At 38.7% G+C, this 15,049-nt stretch overlaps 1 protein-coding gene across 3 annotated transcripts in view; it reads left to right on the top strand.

The window, feature by feature from the left end:
* The window catches only part of mapk14b (mitogen-activated protein kinase 14b), a 94,255-nt gene that overhangs the window by 16,793 nt on the left and 62,413 nt on the right, over window positions 1-15,049 (top strand). For all 3 annotated transcript variants that reach the window (XM_034166983.1, XM_034166982.1, XM_034166984.1), the window contains exon 2: window positions 12,308-12,437. In XM_034166983.1, coding sequence (XP_034022874.1) covers window positions 12,308-12,437 — 130 coding nt within the window. The remainder of the gene's footprint in view (window positions 1-12,307; window positions 12,438-15,049) is intronic.

Here is a 15,049-nt window from a genome sequence, read left to right as displayed (position 1 = left end):
CGACGATCATCATCTGATTTAACAAAAAGAAAAAAACAAATTGTCCTGTGATCGTTTGTCTGCAAAACGGAGCGAGAGATGGTGTGCACATGAGCGACGTGCACACTCATCACATTTACAGTAGGAGCGCGTCTTAAAGAGCATCCGTCTTCATTCACATTCACTGCGCTGCTCTGAACTTGTTGAACACTGATAAAGCATCAGAGGGACACTGAGGACTGTCAGGACGCAAATGTAAGTTGCTTTTTTTTTTTTTTCCTTTTACTTTTCAAGTTGACTTTTGAACTTTCGACGCTCTAAGCTGTGACGTAGCTTCGCGCTGTCCAATAGGAACGACGCGTTGGGCCAAAACACGGAAGACTAGTGGCAGAAACCACTGATCACTACAAATGGTAAATGGACTGCATTTATAAAGCGCTTTTCCATCTGCATCAGATGCCCAAAGCGCTTTACAATTATGCCTCACATTCACCCCGATGTCAGGGTGCTGCCATACAAGGCGCTCACTACACACTGAGAGCAATAGGGGATTAAAGACCTTGCCCAAGGGCCCTTAGTGATTTTCCAGTCAGGCAGGGATTTGAACCACAGATCAGTGCAGAAACCACATGTCTGAAGAAAAATCCTTGGAAATGTTTTTTGTTGTTGTTACCTCAAAATTTCTGATTACTGTTTAAAAAAGTTTAGAACACTTGTTATTAAAATAGCTAAATAAATAAATGGTTCTTTAGAAACCTTTCATCTATAAATTTAAACCACCTGTTATTTCAGATTAGATCATTTCTTGTTTAACATAAGGAACCTTGGACATTTATTTTTAGACAAAATAACATGGAAATTTGTACATTTTTTAAGTCTGGTAGATTACTTGATTGTTCAAGCTACCTCAAGGAGAAGTGCACTGTTTAAGTGATAAATAATAAAATAAGGTGATTCAAATGAAATTATTATATACTTAGCATTTATTCATTGTTCATTCAGTTTTTTAAAGTATTGGATCGGGACTCGGTATCGGCAGATACTCAAAATCAGATGACTCGGAATCGGATCGGAGCCAAACAAACCTGATCGGGACATCCCTAATGGAAATACATTCATGCAAATAATGATGTCTGAAAGGAAATTCTTTTGACGAAAACTAACATTTTATTTCTGTTCATGTCCAGAGATCAAGGATCCACCATGTAGAGTTTATTATGTCCAGAGTTTAAGGATCCAGTAACCAATTTCATATTTATTTACTTTAAGACTCAATAAAATTTTGTTCAATTTCAACTTAATCAGCTTATAAACTGCCAAATTACAACAAAAGCCACCTTAAGGTGCCTCACACAGAACAGTTCAACATAAAAAATTAAAATAAATAAATAAAAAAAATTCAAATACCTAATTAAAAACAGAAGTAAAAGAATAAAACATAACAAAATAAAAACTACTCATAAGAGAGAGAATAAAAATAGGTTTTAAGTCTTGACTTAAAAATGTCCACGGACTCCGACTGCCTCACTAAGTGCCATGTACTGGCTAACCCAGAATGAGATTGCTCACTCAACAAACTTCCCCAGCCTTCTGGACATGATGAAGGGACTTGGGCTGTCGTTCCTGGCTTTTCCCCTTTGGGTACCCCCAGAATGGCCAATTTTTAGCTTGAATTTTCAAAAGCTTCCCCCCTTCCGCACCTCCCCCCCCGGCCGCTTCACTCCCTCGATATTACCACTACGCTAAAATTTTATCCTAGCTAGAACCCTGCTAAACCGATAAACGTATCGTAAGCTACAGATAACCGATTACTAACAAACTACTAACAAGTCAATTTTGAGTTTAAACATCTCCAAAGCTTCTAAGGTGATCACAAACCCAAATAGCCATTGAGCCAGTGCTTCTGTCCTTGTGTGCTCTACCCCCTGCTATAGAGAAGCGTCATTTACCCTGACAGGATACAGTGGTCCAGCGATGAGGCAGAGGTCTTGAAATGGAAAGCAGGATTGAATTATGGTTTTGCTTTATAAATAAAATTATTCCGGATAGAATAACTATATTAATGTAAACTCTTAAAATGTACAAAGTGATATATAACACATATCTGTTAATTTTAAAATAATGCACTAATTCTGAAGATTTGAATTAACACACAGATGCCCAAAGCGATTATGGGTAAACTAAGCCTCCGCTCATGCTGATTGGTTGATTCCTTCATTCTATGTAAAATCCAACACAAGTGAATCAATGTAACATTTGTTTGTGTTTACAAATAAATGTGCTTTTGTAAAATGTCATTTTATATATAAAAAAAAAGAAATTTTCAAGTTCCCGCTCGACAGCGCTTAAGTGCACGCGTGATGACCTCACAACTCTATCCGGTTAGGGAGACATTTTTCTTTCAATAACAAGAACTGTCAAAAAACTTTCTCGTGTGTGGTTGGAGTTGTGTGGCAAGGGGAATCGCCTTTTGAATGCTTGAATAATGATGTCAGTCGCACAAACTAATCAAACAATAGTGAAAACATGTTCATTGCGCCCAGAATGTTGGTATTTTGGTCGTTGAACTTTGCGGTGCAGTGTCATAATAACGCATCAATCAGCCGCTTCGTGCGGTGTCATAACAATGAATCAATGTCACTCCGTGAGGCGTCATAACATCCGATTGGTTAGCGGCTCCGTTCAGCGTCATAACAACGAATCAATCGGTCGCTCCGTGAGGCATAATAACATCTGATCGGTTAGCGGCTCCGTGCGGTGTGAAAATGGATCAATCAGTTGCTGCGTGAGGCGTCACAACATCAAGCCTGGTTCGCATGGCAAGATAATTAGGCTGATATCGGACCCAAGCTTTCCCTTCCAACAATCTTAAGGACGCCCCGACAATCATGATGATGCTAAATATATTCTTATCAGATTATATTCCTGCTGTTTGTGGTGTGTTAAGAGCTCTCTGATCTGCTCAGAATGACATGAGGACCTAAATGTGACATGCAGCCAATCAGAAAGTGAGGTGTTTGACCTGGGAATGTTCGTGTGTGAAATCTGTTTGTGTGTGTTGTTTTTACCGTGTGGCTGACACCACACACTGTACAACTAAACCTGTCAGATCTATGATTTGTTTTTATCTCCACGTGTGTGGTCTCTCAGGTTTTGGAAACCTACAGATAATTTTAAAATCCTGCGGTCAACACTGAGATATAACCGGTCCCAGGAGATGGCAGTGTTTTATGCATTTTGTCACCGGTTATATCACACGGCCTGAATCACAATTTAACAGACTTTTCGGCTTTGCAAATGCTTTTTTACCCAAATGAAAAAAATGACATATTTTACAAAAGCACATTTATTTACTCGTATCACCAACACACGTTACATTGATTCACTTGTTGTTAGTTTTTACATAGAATGAATTAGTCAACCAATCGATATGAGCGGAGGCTAAGTTTACCCATAATGCCTTTGGGCACCTGTGTGTTAATGTTCAAATCTTCAGAATGAGTGCATTATTTTAAAATGACCAGATATGTGTTATATATCCACTTGGTACATTTTAAGAGTTTACATTAATGTAATAATTCTATCTCGAATAAATTTATGTATAAAGAAAAATCATAAGTGAAACCTGCTTCCCATTTCAAGACCTCTGCCTCATCGCTGGACCACCGTATAGGGTTAAGGAATAATGATTTTTTTTTTTTTTTTTTTTTGTGGCAGTTTGTCAGCCAGGCCCTTTCTGATGGGGGCAGAGTTGAGCTCAGCTCATCTTAGCTACCTCACTGCTGCAAAATACATTGCAGACAAGAGCAAAAGGATTATAAATGTTTTCAAGTTACTTGCTATTTAAAAAAAAATGTTAGGGATCTAAAAGTTATCGGAACTAAATTTATTGGAAGATAATTGGTCCGCTGATGGTTTTAAAACTGATTTAAATAGCTAATCCGCAAACAAAAACATTAGCTTCGATAATTTTTGGTTATCGGATTAGCTGAACAGTGCCCATGACTGAATGTCTGATACTTTATTTAATATCAATTAGACAAACTGTAATTATTTTAAAATTCATTTGAAACGTAATTTTTTTCTTGTTTTTATGACTTTCTTTTGAAGGATAAACATAAAAAAGACATTTATAACGAAGTACTCAGGTGCACGTGACTTGCCCGACATGTACTTGTGTATGTTCTAAGATACTGCCGGTTTTCCATGTTCTTGTTCTTTGGTGAACAGTTTGACATTAAACTTGGAAAAGCCTGTTTGTGTAGATGCATACCCCCACATTCTGTAGTCTGAAGTGGATCACAGCTGATGACACACCAGTCCATTACAGGTTTGTCAAGTCAAGGCCTGTACCCATTTACAGCTGGGTGGACTGGGACAAAGCAGATGAAGTGGTGTGACAGTGAATTGGAACCAGACCTACATATTGGTAGCCCAACTCTGATCCCACTAAGCTGTCTGCTGTTCATCTTTGTTCTAAAATACTGCTCGTCCTTGTTCAAGGCAAGTCTTATATTCTTGGAATTTTTTACTAAGTACTTAGAAAAACGTTGATGAAACAAGTATTATTTGTTTGTTTGTGCAAACATATCTGATGATTTGTCTAATCAGACCTTGCTCAACCTGTAAAGGTGTTCAGGACTTCTGATCCTGGCAGTTAAGTATGCAGTACCTGCTAAACAGGTTGTGTTTTTTGTTAACCATTTTAACTCTGATGATTTGTATTTTGGCCCCCAGAAGACTTGGCTGTGTAGTTTCAGGGATGCACATGATGAGAGATTATGGAGTGTTGCTGTTGCTTTAAGGACTTCCCACAGAGCGGGACGTCGCACTGCGCTCTGAGGCACCATCGTCAGCCTGTTTCGAGCTGAAAACCTCCAAATTTAAGCCTCTGTTGACCCAGGACATCGTGAGAGAACAGAGAAGTTTCAGAAGAGCTCGGGATCAGCAGTTTATCCGGACATTCCACTATTAAAGGAGATTTTGTAATGAAAGACGTGCGGACGGATTGGGCGCCGCCACAGGAAAACACCTCCGTGTTGATAACCATTTGTAAAAACCAGGCGGCTTTTGATGGCTTTCAATAGAGTGAGTATCTGAGAAATTGTTTAACAGCTGGACATGTTCCAGCTTGTCCTTAAGGCTTCCAACGGAGGTGTTTTTCCTGTGGCGGTGCATTGCGCCGGCTGCCTGCCATCGCGCCAATCCGTCCGCACGTCTTTCATTACAAAATCTCCTTTAACAGTGGAATGTCCGGATAAACTGCTGATCCTGACCTCTTCTGAAAGTTCTCTGTTCTCTCACGACGTCCTGGGTCAACAGAGGCTTAAATTTGGAGGTTTTCAACTCAAAACAGGCTGACGACGGCGCCTCAGTGCGCGGCGCGACGTCCTGCTCCGTGGGAAGTCCTTAAAGCGACAGTAACACTCCATAATCTCTCATCAGCCGTTAAAATTTTCACCGAAAACCAGCTGAATTTCTCGAATGGTGTCCATTTCGATCTGCCTCACAGGTTCTGAAAAAATTTTGATAAAGCAAAGCGCCAGTCTCTCAGGAAGAAGTCAGACAAAGGAATTCCGACGAGGGGGGTGGACCACTCCTCACTCAAAGCCTGCCCACAGGTGAATGACGTAACCGACAGGCGTGAAAAAACTCTTGCATGCCCACGAGGGTTCAAGCTTGTCTGATGTAATCGCACGTGATTCAAATCCATATAGTTTTTGAAAAAAATAAAAAGGTCCGATACTTTTCTCACAGACCTCGTATATTCTTTGTGCTTAAAAATAATAAGGAAAATAATACAGCTGCCAGTCATCTTTGGTTTCTACACACCCGATCCCCAAGCTCGTGTGTGGAGATAAGGGACTGTGCTTTGTTGCTCTCTTAACATGAGAAAATGAATAAACGCTGCATAGATGCATATTAATGAAAAGCTGTTAATAACAAGTTATAGTCTAATTAATATGTTTACTTGATTTAACTTTTCTGCATAACTAAAGTGGGATGTGATATCTTCATTTTTCTAAGCAGTGTCTAAGATGGGTTGTCGCAGACCGAACTGTTCCCCTTAAAAAAAAAAAATCTGTCCACCCTGCCTTCACTGCACGTCATTAGCCGCGGTTCACCGATTAACACCTCGCTTCTGCATTTAACTCCACTCCAGTCATCATCTATCTCTGCGACAGATATCTGAAGCTTTTGTACAACAATCATTTCCACATAAATTCAGCATCATTTCATCATAGAAGACAGAGGAAGTGATCAGAGCAACACAGCTACACGGGCTGCTAGCTGTTGCGTTCACTGACCGTCCATTTCAAAGTGTCACTGATTAATGCCTCGTTTCTGCGTAAAACAGCCTAGTTTCTGCTTATAACTGACTTAGAATGATTTAAGAGATTTTACTTTGTCGTCTAATGTTTAGTAATCCCATTAATGCATTTGATCGCTTTGGGTGAAGCGACACCATCTCAGACATGCTGTTGTGGTCCGAAATGACGCATGCGCAGTGGAGGCAGGGCAGACCAATTTTAAGGGGGGACTGTTCGGTCTGCGACAGGGGCATAACTGGGTCTGTTTGGGGTTCTTTTCAAAATCATGTCACTTTGGGTTTGGGAAGCCATAAATTTGAAAATGATTGAGGCTCTTGGGGTTCGTAATCTTATCAAACATGTAGTTTGTGGTGTCACTTTTGGGATAGGGTAAAGGCTAGGGGTGTGAATCTTTCAGTATGTCACAATTTGGTTTTTGATTCTAAATAAATTCAGTACACAGAATGTCAGGAGCTACTCAAGTGTTCTGCAGTGTGCTAAGAAAGATGGTGTGGCAAATGATGTCATGAAAGCAAAAAGATTGTGGTTTTATATTTGAGAAAACAAAGCTAATTTATGAAAACAAAAGATAATCTATGAATAAAGATTAATTTTCCACAACGCTGCACGAATGCAGGTCTTTTGAACTAGAATAGGTGTTGGCTCTAGTTATTCTTTTTGCATGTTCAAAATTGCAAGAAATTTGTTAGTGAAGCAGAGTAAAGTAAAATACGTAATTTGTGATTTGTAATGTTTTTATTCTAAGAGCCACAATTTCAGGCAATTTAATTTAAAGATAAATATGCACATGTCATTTTTTGTTATTTTATGTCATTTGAGGTTAGATATTAGTGGTAAATAATGTTAAAAGCACATCAATATTGGATGGATATAGTGTTTGCTGCTGTGTTCAAATGTTTACATACAGTATCTTTAATCTGTGAGCACCAGAGAGCTGGATCACACTTTAAGACCATAAGACAGAGTGTAAATGTAAGCTTTCTTTTTTCATTAAATGTTTTTGAATCAAATTACAGCTCTTGTCGTTAGCATTGGATGAATCTGCTGCATGCTTTTTTGATCAGTCCTGCAATGTGTTGCACCAGACCACCTTCATCATTTTGTCAAATTTAAGTTAAATTTTTGCACAAATTATGGCATGTTATAAATGATCACTCTTTACACTTTAAAAATCACTGTAGATGACGTCTCTATTGCGACCATCCCATCCGTGAAACCTTACACCATTTCATATAAAATGTCAACTTTGTAATAAATTCATCACATTGTTTGTCACCTCGGTCTGATCTAATACAGAGACACTGATTCAACAAATATGTGGATTGGTATGTTTTGACTTTTATGTCCCTAGTTTGTAAGACAACAAAATCCATTTATTTTTCCAAACATTCCAGAGTGAGTGTTGCAGGCTGTCCACTCAAGTGCTCCTTCACAGGACTCCCCCTCCTACAAACAGCAGGAAACAACTCGCTGAACAGCAATGAGCAGAAGCAAACCAATCAGAGATGTTATTTAAAAAATTTTTTTTTCACGTTTTGAATATTTAAGGATAAGAATTGCGAATCCCCACCCCTCATATCACTATTAAAGGCAAATAAAAGGTGTAAATGTGCAAAATAAAATACTAATACAACACACTTTAAGCAGTATAAAGTATTAAAAAGCTGTGCTATACACTAGCACCATACTCTATAACTCATGAATGTGTAAAAAAATTTATAAGCAGTATTAAGCACCTAAATGTATCTATGTCATGATGCGTATCGAGTATCTGAGGTCCTGTGATACGCATCACACCGTATTGAGTTTTTAGAAGGGATATAGAGCCCGAGTAAATATGTTTCTAAAACTCAGTGTGGGTGTGCTGCTGTTCGTTGTCACTGTGAGACACAGCGAGATGATGCAAACTGTGCCTACATCATTTTGGAGCATAAGTAGCGATTCACCACTTATTGGCTCGTTTCTTTTTAAAACTGACTTTAGAATGATTTAAGAGGTTTTAATTTGTCATCTGATGGTTAATCACATTATTCCCTTTGATCGCTTTGGGTGTAGAGAGTCGGTCTCGGACAAATGCGCAGTGAAGGGCAGGGCAGACCAATTTTTAGAGGGGACCGTTCAGTCGGAGACACCGGTATAGATCCCTCATGGGTATAATGAATTTTGAATGATGTTCACGTGTTTTCAGCAAATGTAAAAGTGTCTTAGCGTTTTCGTTTACTTGTTGTCCTGGTGTAGATGAGTGCAAGACCGGGAGCCACTTATGATACTATAATGTTATTGTGTCTGATGAGAATTTATTTATGGTGCACAGCACAAATTACACTTGCAGAGTCTACTCACATGTCAAACTGATTAAAAAAAAAAAAAATCTAATGTGTATTGTGTACATGCATATGTAAATTAGATAATGTTGAGAATCAGGCACTGTAAATGATGCACAGGGCAAAAATCTATTCACTTTAAAAGTGGCTCATCAACAGTGGGCTCAGCTGTCTGCTGACAGTTACTGCTTCCCTGTGATGCTGGTCTTATATTGTTGCTGTTTTTACAGCCTGTATTTTATTGCACTTCGTTATTGAGCTTCCATTTATTACAGACTAAATGGACAGTGTGTGCTTAGAGCCGTTGTGTTTGTCCTGCAGATTAGCAACAGTTTCAATCCCTGCATGTATCTTTGTGTTGTCAAGCTTTTTTTTTTAACTTTCCTTTTAATTATTGAATGTGTTCATTAAGTTTGTATTCTTTTGCTACTGGCACAAAGAAGATGTTTTGTAAAAGTGACATAAAGTATGCTGGGTGTGGGAAATGATCTTACTGGAACAACCACATTTCATATCTGGAACTGTTCTAATTATGCTAGGTACTCAGGAACACAACTTTATGTTCAAGACAGGCTTTAGTTGACAACAAGCACAGGTTTTGAATTCCACACATCTTTAGTGATAGGTTTTACAGTTCATATTGCAGTACTGTGCAGATGTTTTAGGCATATTTAATGCATCATAAAAGTATTAAAAATTATGAAAACCTGATAAATATTCATAAATAAATGAAATGTGATTAATGTATGAAAATCAATATGAATGAACACATTTTTTTTTTTTCGGTATATAAGGTGCACCAGCATGTCATTAGACCTCAAGAACTATTTTAAGACAATGCAGCTTAAAATATATGTAATGATTTTGTGTAGACATGCCAATAAAAAAGGGGGTGTGGTAGCGGCTAATGTGCCCAGATAGTGATGTCAGCTCAGAACATGGCGCCATTTTGGGCCCAACTGCGCTGAACTACTGAATGAACCTTTAATGTTTACATTTTTTAAAAAACTCATTTAACCACATACAGCAACATATCCAGGTACTTTCAAACTTATTAGCTTTAACTATTTTCATAGTTAAGCTGTCAAAATAACTCAACTATTTTGATAGCATATCAAAATAGTTAAGCTATCAAATTTACAATTTGTGATGATTTATTTAATTTAAAGCCTGATTTATGCAGCTGCACAGCTGTAACTCCGTGTCATGCAATGCAAGTTCTCCGTTTTTGGATTATGCTTTATTCTGGACTAATTTTACCTTCAACAAGCTTTTCTTTCTACATTCATCACCTCCAAATCAAAGGTAAGATGAACATTTTCCTCTTTTATCGACTTTGTGCTATAAAGTTGCAGACTTTTTGGATCCATTTGTAATCAGCGTGCACACTGCAAATACTTTTATGATGGCAGACGAAGGATTGAAAGCAGCAAAGTGTCAAATCACAGCGGGCGATAGTGGCGCGTCCATCACCAGGCAAGGCAGACGAATTTGTGGCGTAGCATGTCGTCCGGTGTGAACACAGCATAAGGAACAAGTCAGTGTGGAAGTAGAAGCTAAAACTTATAAATATAAAGTTTTTAACCTGTTGTGCCCTTTCAGTCGAATTTATCATCACAGCCTGCCAAAAACTGCTAACCACATAAGATAGCCTTGTTTTGGAACACAACGTGTGGAAATGCGTTAATTTCTTATTGTGGAAATTACTTGTGAATAAACAGAGCTTGTAAAGAAGTTCCTCCCTGTTTGTCTGCTCCAGGTGCATTTCTCAGCCTGATCCAGAGGATGCCAGTGCTTTGTTCTGCCAACCAACAAGAAGAAACAAATAACTTATTTTAAAAGCTGAAAGTTCTGGATTTTTATTCATGTAACAACCATCCCTTTATTCACACCACCGTTCCGTGCACGGAATCAGCTATGGACTACATTGTCAGGATTCTTTTCGAACTATCTTACTGTTTCTGCAAATTGACTGAGAACAATCTTGGATTGGATTGCGATTTAAAATTCATGTTGGATTGATTGGAATCTGTTGATAACAAAGGACCAGCGGTGCACACCAAAATGTAAGTTCTTTTTCCCTTTTTTATCAATTAATAAAATATCAAATGACAATCTTTTTTATGTCATATAATACAAATAATGAATTTTTCATTTGTTCAATGGAAAGAATATTTCATTCTGTGAAATATTCTTACCATTGCACTCAAACATTATTTGTATAAGAATTGCATTACATCTCGTCGTTTGCGATAGGTTGAATTTCCTGTACAGGTGTTTTGTTTTTTGTTTGTCCCATGACCTGGGGAAACTCCACTCATATTTTTATATGTTTTTGTGCAAATGACAGCATCTCATAAAACCTTACTTTGTACAGATGCAGTGTGGCTATTTGATGGCCATCTCAACCTTGAAATTTTACACTAATTCATGTAAATCATCAACATTTATCAGAAATTGGTGGCAATTTCGGTCTAAACTCGAAAGCAGTGTATCTCAACCAAGGACAGTGATTCAACAACATAAGCGGGATCTGTATGCTTTCGCTTAAGGTTAATATTTTGGAAGAAAAAGGTACTCCAATTTTGGTTTCTGGGTGGAATAATGCAGTCGGTTGCGTCAAACGGCTGGCTCGCTGATTCTTGTGTTCGACACAGACGGCAGGCTGAGGGGGCTGACCACTTCTCCTCCAGAGAAGGGTAACATTTCTGCAGAAGTTAGAATAAATTCTAATTCGCTGTTTCGCAGTTAGGAATCTCGCGCCATCTGGCAGTCAGTGACTCACATGAGAGGTCGGTTTCAGCAGAGTTCTGGTTTAGGGCACAATGTAAACACACCTTGTGAAGTTCGGACAACCAGACAACATTGGAGCATGGCAGGAGTTTATCACAGGTGCTACACCTCTTCCAGATAACCCTTTCAACTTGGGAGAACATGTCAACATCATAATGTCTCGTGAACTTGCTGAATCGATGCCATCCACATCCTTACTAGCCATTGTTTACATGGCTTTGAAATGCCGGAACTCTGCTGGTGCCACGGTGCATTCTGGGAAGGTCAGGGGATTATGGGAAATGTTAAATTACCGAATGGTGGTTGGTAAACTTGTTGGTACATTACTGCCACCTACTGAACAAGTGTGTATAGTAGCAGACTGACAAAGCAACAAAGTAAAATCCTGCCTTGACAAATTAGTATTAGTGTGGAAAATGTATCTATAGTCCAAAAAGTAAAAGCCCTCATTGTGAGGAATGGCTTTTCAGACTAATGTGATTGGATTATATATTTGATTATTGCACTTAATCTTCATATGATACGGCATTTCTGACTTCAATGTGTTCAGTGGCACTGTATAATACAAATAGCATTCTATTAAAACCAAACTGATAATGTTTAATATTTGTTACTTTTGGTATAATTTCTAACTTTCTGTTGATCAGAAACCAGACAAAGCTGACTGTTGGAGTGTACCAGAATGCACCTTGGAGCATGTAGCATTTCAAAATTTCCTGGGGAAGTTCCCTCAAACCCGTCTTCAGTGACTTTTGGCTTTTGATCCTCACATACAACCACTTTTGCAAAAAAAAAAAAAAAAAATCCCCCCCTTGCTGCACTTCAATCTGAATCAATTACTGAATTGTGGTCTTAACAGTTTCACTTTTTGTCTTTCAGTTCAGCATATGACATGAAGTTGTGCGTGAAGGTTGCAGTAAAGAAATTGTCCAGACCATTCCAGTCGATCATCCATGCAAAGAGAACTTACAGAGAACTGCAGCTGCTCAAGCATATGAAGCATGAGAATGTAAGTCACCTGCTCCTGTTTTTTTTTTTTTTCCTTTTGTTTTTGTTAGTTTGTTTTTAGGTTTGTTGAAGCTCACCTGATCTTTTCTTTCATTTTGTTTTGGCCTTTGATATTTTACTAGCGCGTTGTCTGTGGGGATCCATGGGCTCTAGAATAGGTAGTATTTATAAAATAGGTAGCTGACATTTTTGTGGTAAGGGTGGTAATATATTAAGCAAAGCTTGTATAATGTGTTGAAATCACGTGCGAGTCCAGATTGTTTTCAGAACCTTAGACCTCAACAGTTTTTAGAAGAACTCAAACCTTTTATTTCCTGTTAAGTATGTATTTTTTGTTAATTTACTGTCTTAATGTATTTATAAATTGTTTGGGTTCTTGTTATCATATACAGTTATTTTATTTCTCTTTGTATTTTGTCATTTGATTTTTAAATGGACCACAATGGAAATACGTGTTTTCACTTTGTCATTCATGTATTTTTAATGCATTTACAATTATATTATGTACTTACATTGAACTTAAAATCACGCATGCTTTTAATGTAAAGATGACTTACTGCCCCCCTGCTGGAATGGCGTGAGTCCAGAAAGCAGTTAGCAGCACGCAAGCACCCACAGCTGCTGTAAGCAGGTGGTTATAATTGGGCAAAGACAGTGGCTGAAGACATTAAAACCACTAAACATTTCACTCACGGTAATAGCAATATGAGACTTATGAATAAAAATCAGCCGTATTACTTTGTCACTGTATATAGGCCCCCTGGCCCATACTCTGAATTCCTACATGAATTTGGTGAACTTGACAACTAGTGCAGATAACATTCTGATTATTGGTGACTTCAGCATTTATATAAATAAGCCCTCTGATCCCCTACACAAATAATTTATGGAAATTATGGATGTATTAGGATTCCAGCAATGCATTCAGGATTTGACGTACATTAGTGGAAATACCCTGGATTTGGTGATCACACGTGGTATTGCTGTCACAAATATTATCATGCCTATTGCATCAGTGGTCTCTGATCAGTCACGTATTAGGTTTACAGTTTCGCTGCCATGTTTAGTGCAACAACCACCTTATCACTGCGGCGACGCATCAGCTACGATTGAACTCAAAGCTAGACTGCCTGATATCTTAGCTTCATTTTTGGAACATGCCAAAAGCAGTGGCTGAAAACATTAAAACCACTATACATTTCATTTAGGGGAGGTGATGGTCTTGTGGTTAAGGTGTTGGGCTTGAGTCCAGAAGATCATGGGTTCAAATCCCCGCCTGACTGGAAAATCACTAAGGGCCCTTGGGCAAGGCCTGTAATCCCCCTATTGCTCCTGGTGTGTAGTGAGCGCCTTGTATGGCAGCACCCTGACATCGGGGTGAATGTGAGGCATAATTGTAAAGCGCTTTGAGCGTCTGATGCAGATGGAAAAGCGCTATATAAATGCAGTCCATTTACCATTTACTCATGGTACCAACATGAAACTTAAATCACTCATGGTAAGTGCAACATTGAGCTACAAAAACACAATAAATCAAAAACACTAGCAACACTGTTAAATTAACATAAACCACAATAACAGCATCAAAACTCAGAACTCCCATGGTGTATTGCAGCACAGCATCCATTGTTTATTGGTTAGCTAAAATTGCTAATTTCTCCCAAAATATTTATCCTGTCAACTTTCTGTTTTTGCAGTGTTCATCCTTTACTCAAAATTCATAAGCATACAAAATGGTAAATTTCATCTCTCCCCTGTTTTTGCGTGACCAAAGCCATAGACACGCACATATACATGCACACAGAGGCCACTTGACATATTATAATATAGATTGCATATAACAATGACGGAGCATATGATAACAGTCTGCGGCACAGAAGGAAGGGAAGAGAGACTGGAAAAAGAGCATCTTTCTCAATCCCGCAACCCATAGTTTCCGGTGGAGATAGTGTAGGTCTTTGATTTGCTTGGAGCCATACAGCTGCTTGATAGTGTCCCCTCTTGATATGAAATGACACGTCATCCTGGCTTGGAGGTAATGTCTCCAGAGGAACAGCCTGAGGAAATAGAGAGGCCCTGGCACTGTTTGATGAGCCAGCTTTGAAAACCTTGCAAATAAAGCCCTCTACATCAGCACAGGCTGTACTGCTTAGGTCACCTCTTCCAAGTTCTTTCAGGAGATTGTGGTGTTCCATGAAGACTTTGAAATAAGATTTTTGAGTGTCCTGCCAAGAATGAAGTGGTATCACATCCTGTGATGGCATGGAAGGCTGGCAGGGAACTGAGTAGAGCATTGCCAAGGTTCTTGGCAACTGTGTGAATTGGAATGAATTTCTGCTTCTTTGAGGTGCCTGCCTTCATCCATACACATTTGATGCTAGCAAAATGGGCTAAAAGGAGAACCATAACATCTGTGTCTCTTGTGACCACAACAATAGCAAAGGCTTGGCTCTTGGTGCAATGATCTAGTAGGGTCTAGTACTGTATTTTAGACAGCAACCCGTCCAGCTGTCATTTGGGCGGTCACTTTTCCAAAAAGACAGCCAAAAAATAGTGGGTGGCGTTGTCAAAGTCATCTAAAATGGGTACATAATGGCCTCTTACCTTGTCACC

The sequence above is a fragment of the Thalassophryne amazonica genome, chromosome 3, assembly GCF_902500255.1.
Source record: "Thalassophryne amazonica chromosome 3, fThaAma1.1, whole genome shotgun sequence".
In the NCBI taxonomy this organism is placed as follows: Eukaryota; Metazoa; Chordata; class Actinopteri; order Batrachoidiformes; family Batrachoididae; genus Thalassophryne; species Thalassophryne amazonica.
The sequence above is the reverse complement of the archived record's forward strand: the minus strand, read 5'-3'. Positions and strand labels throughout refer to the sequence as shown.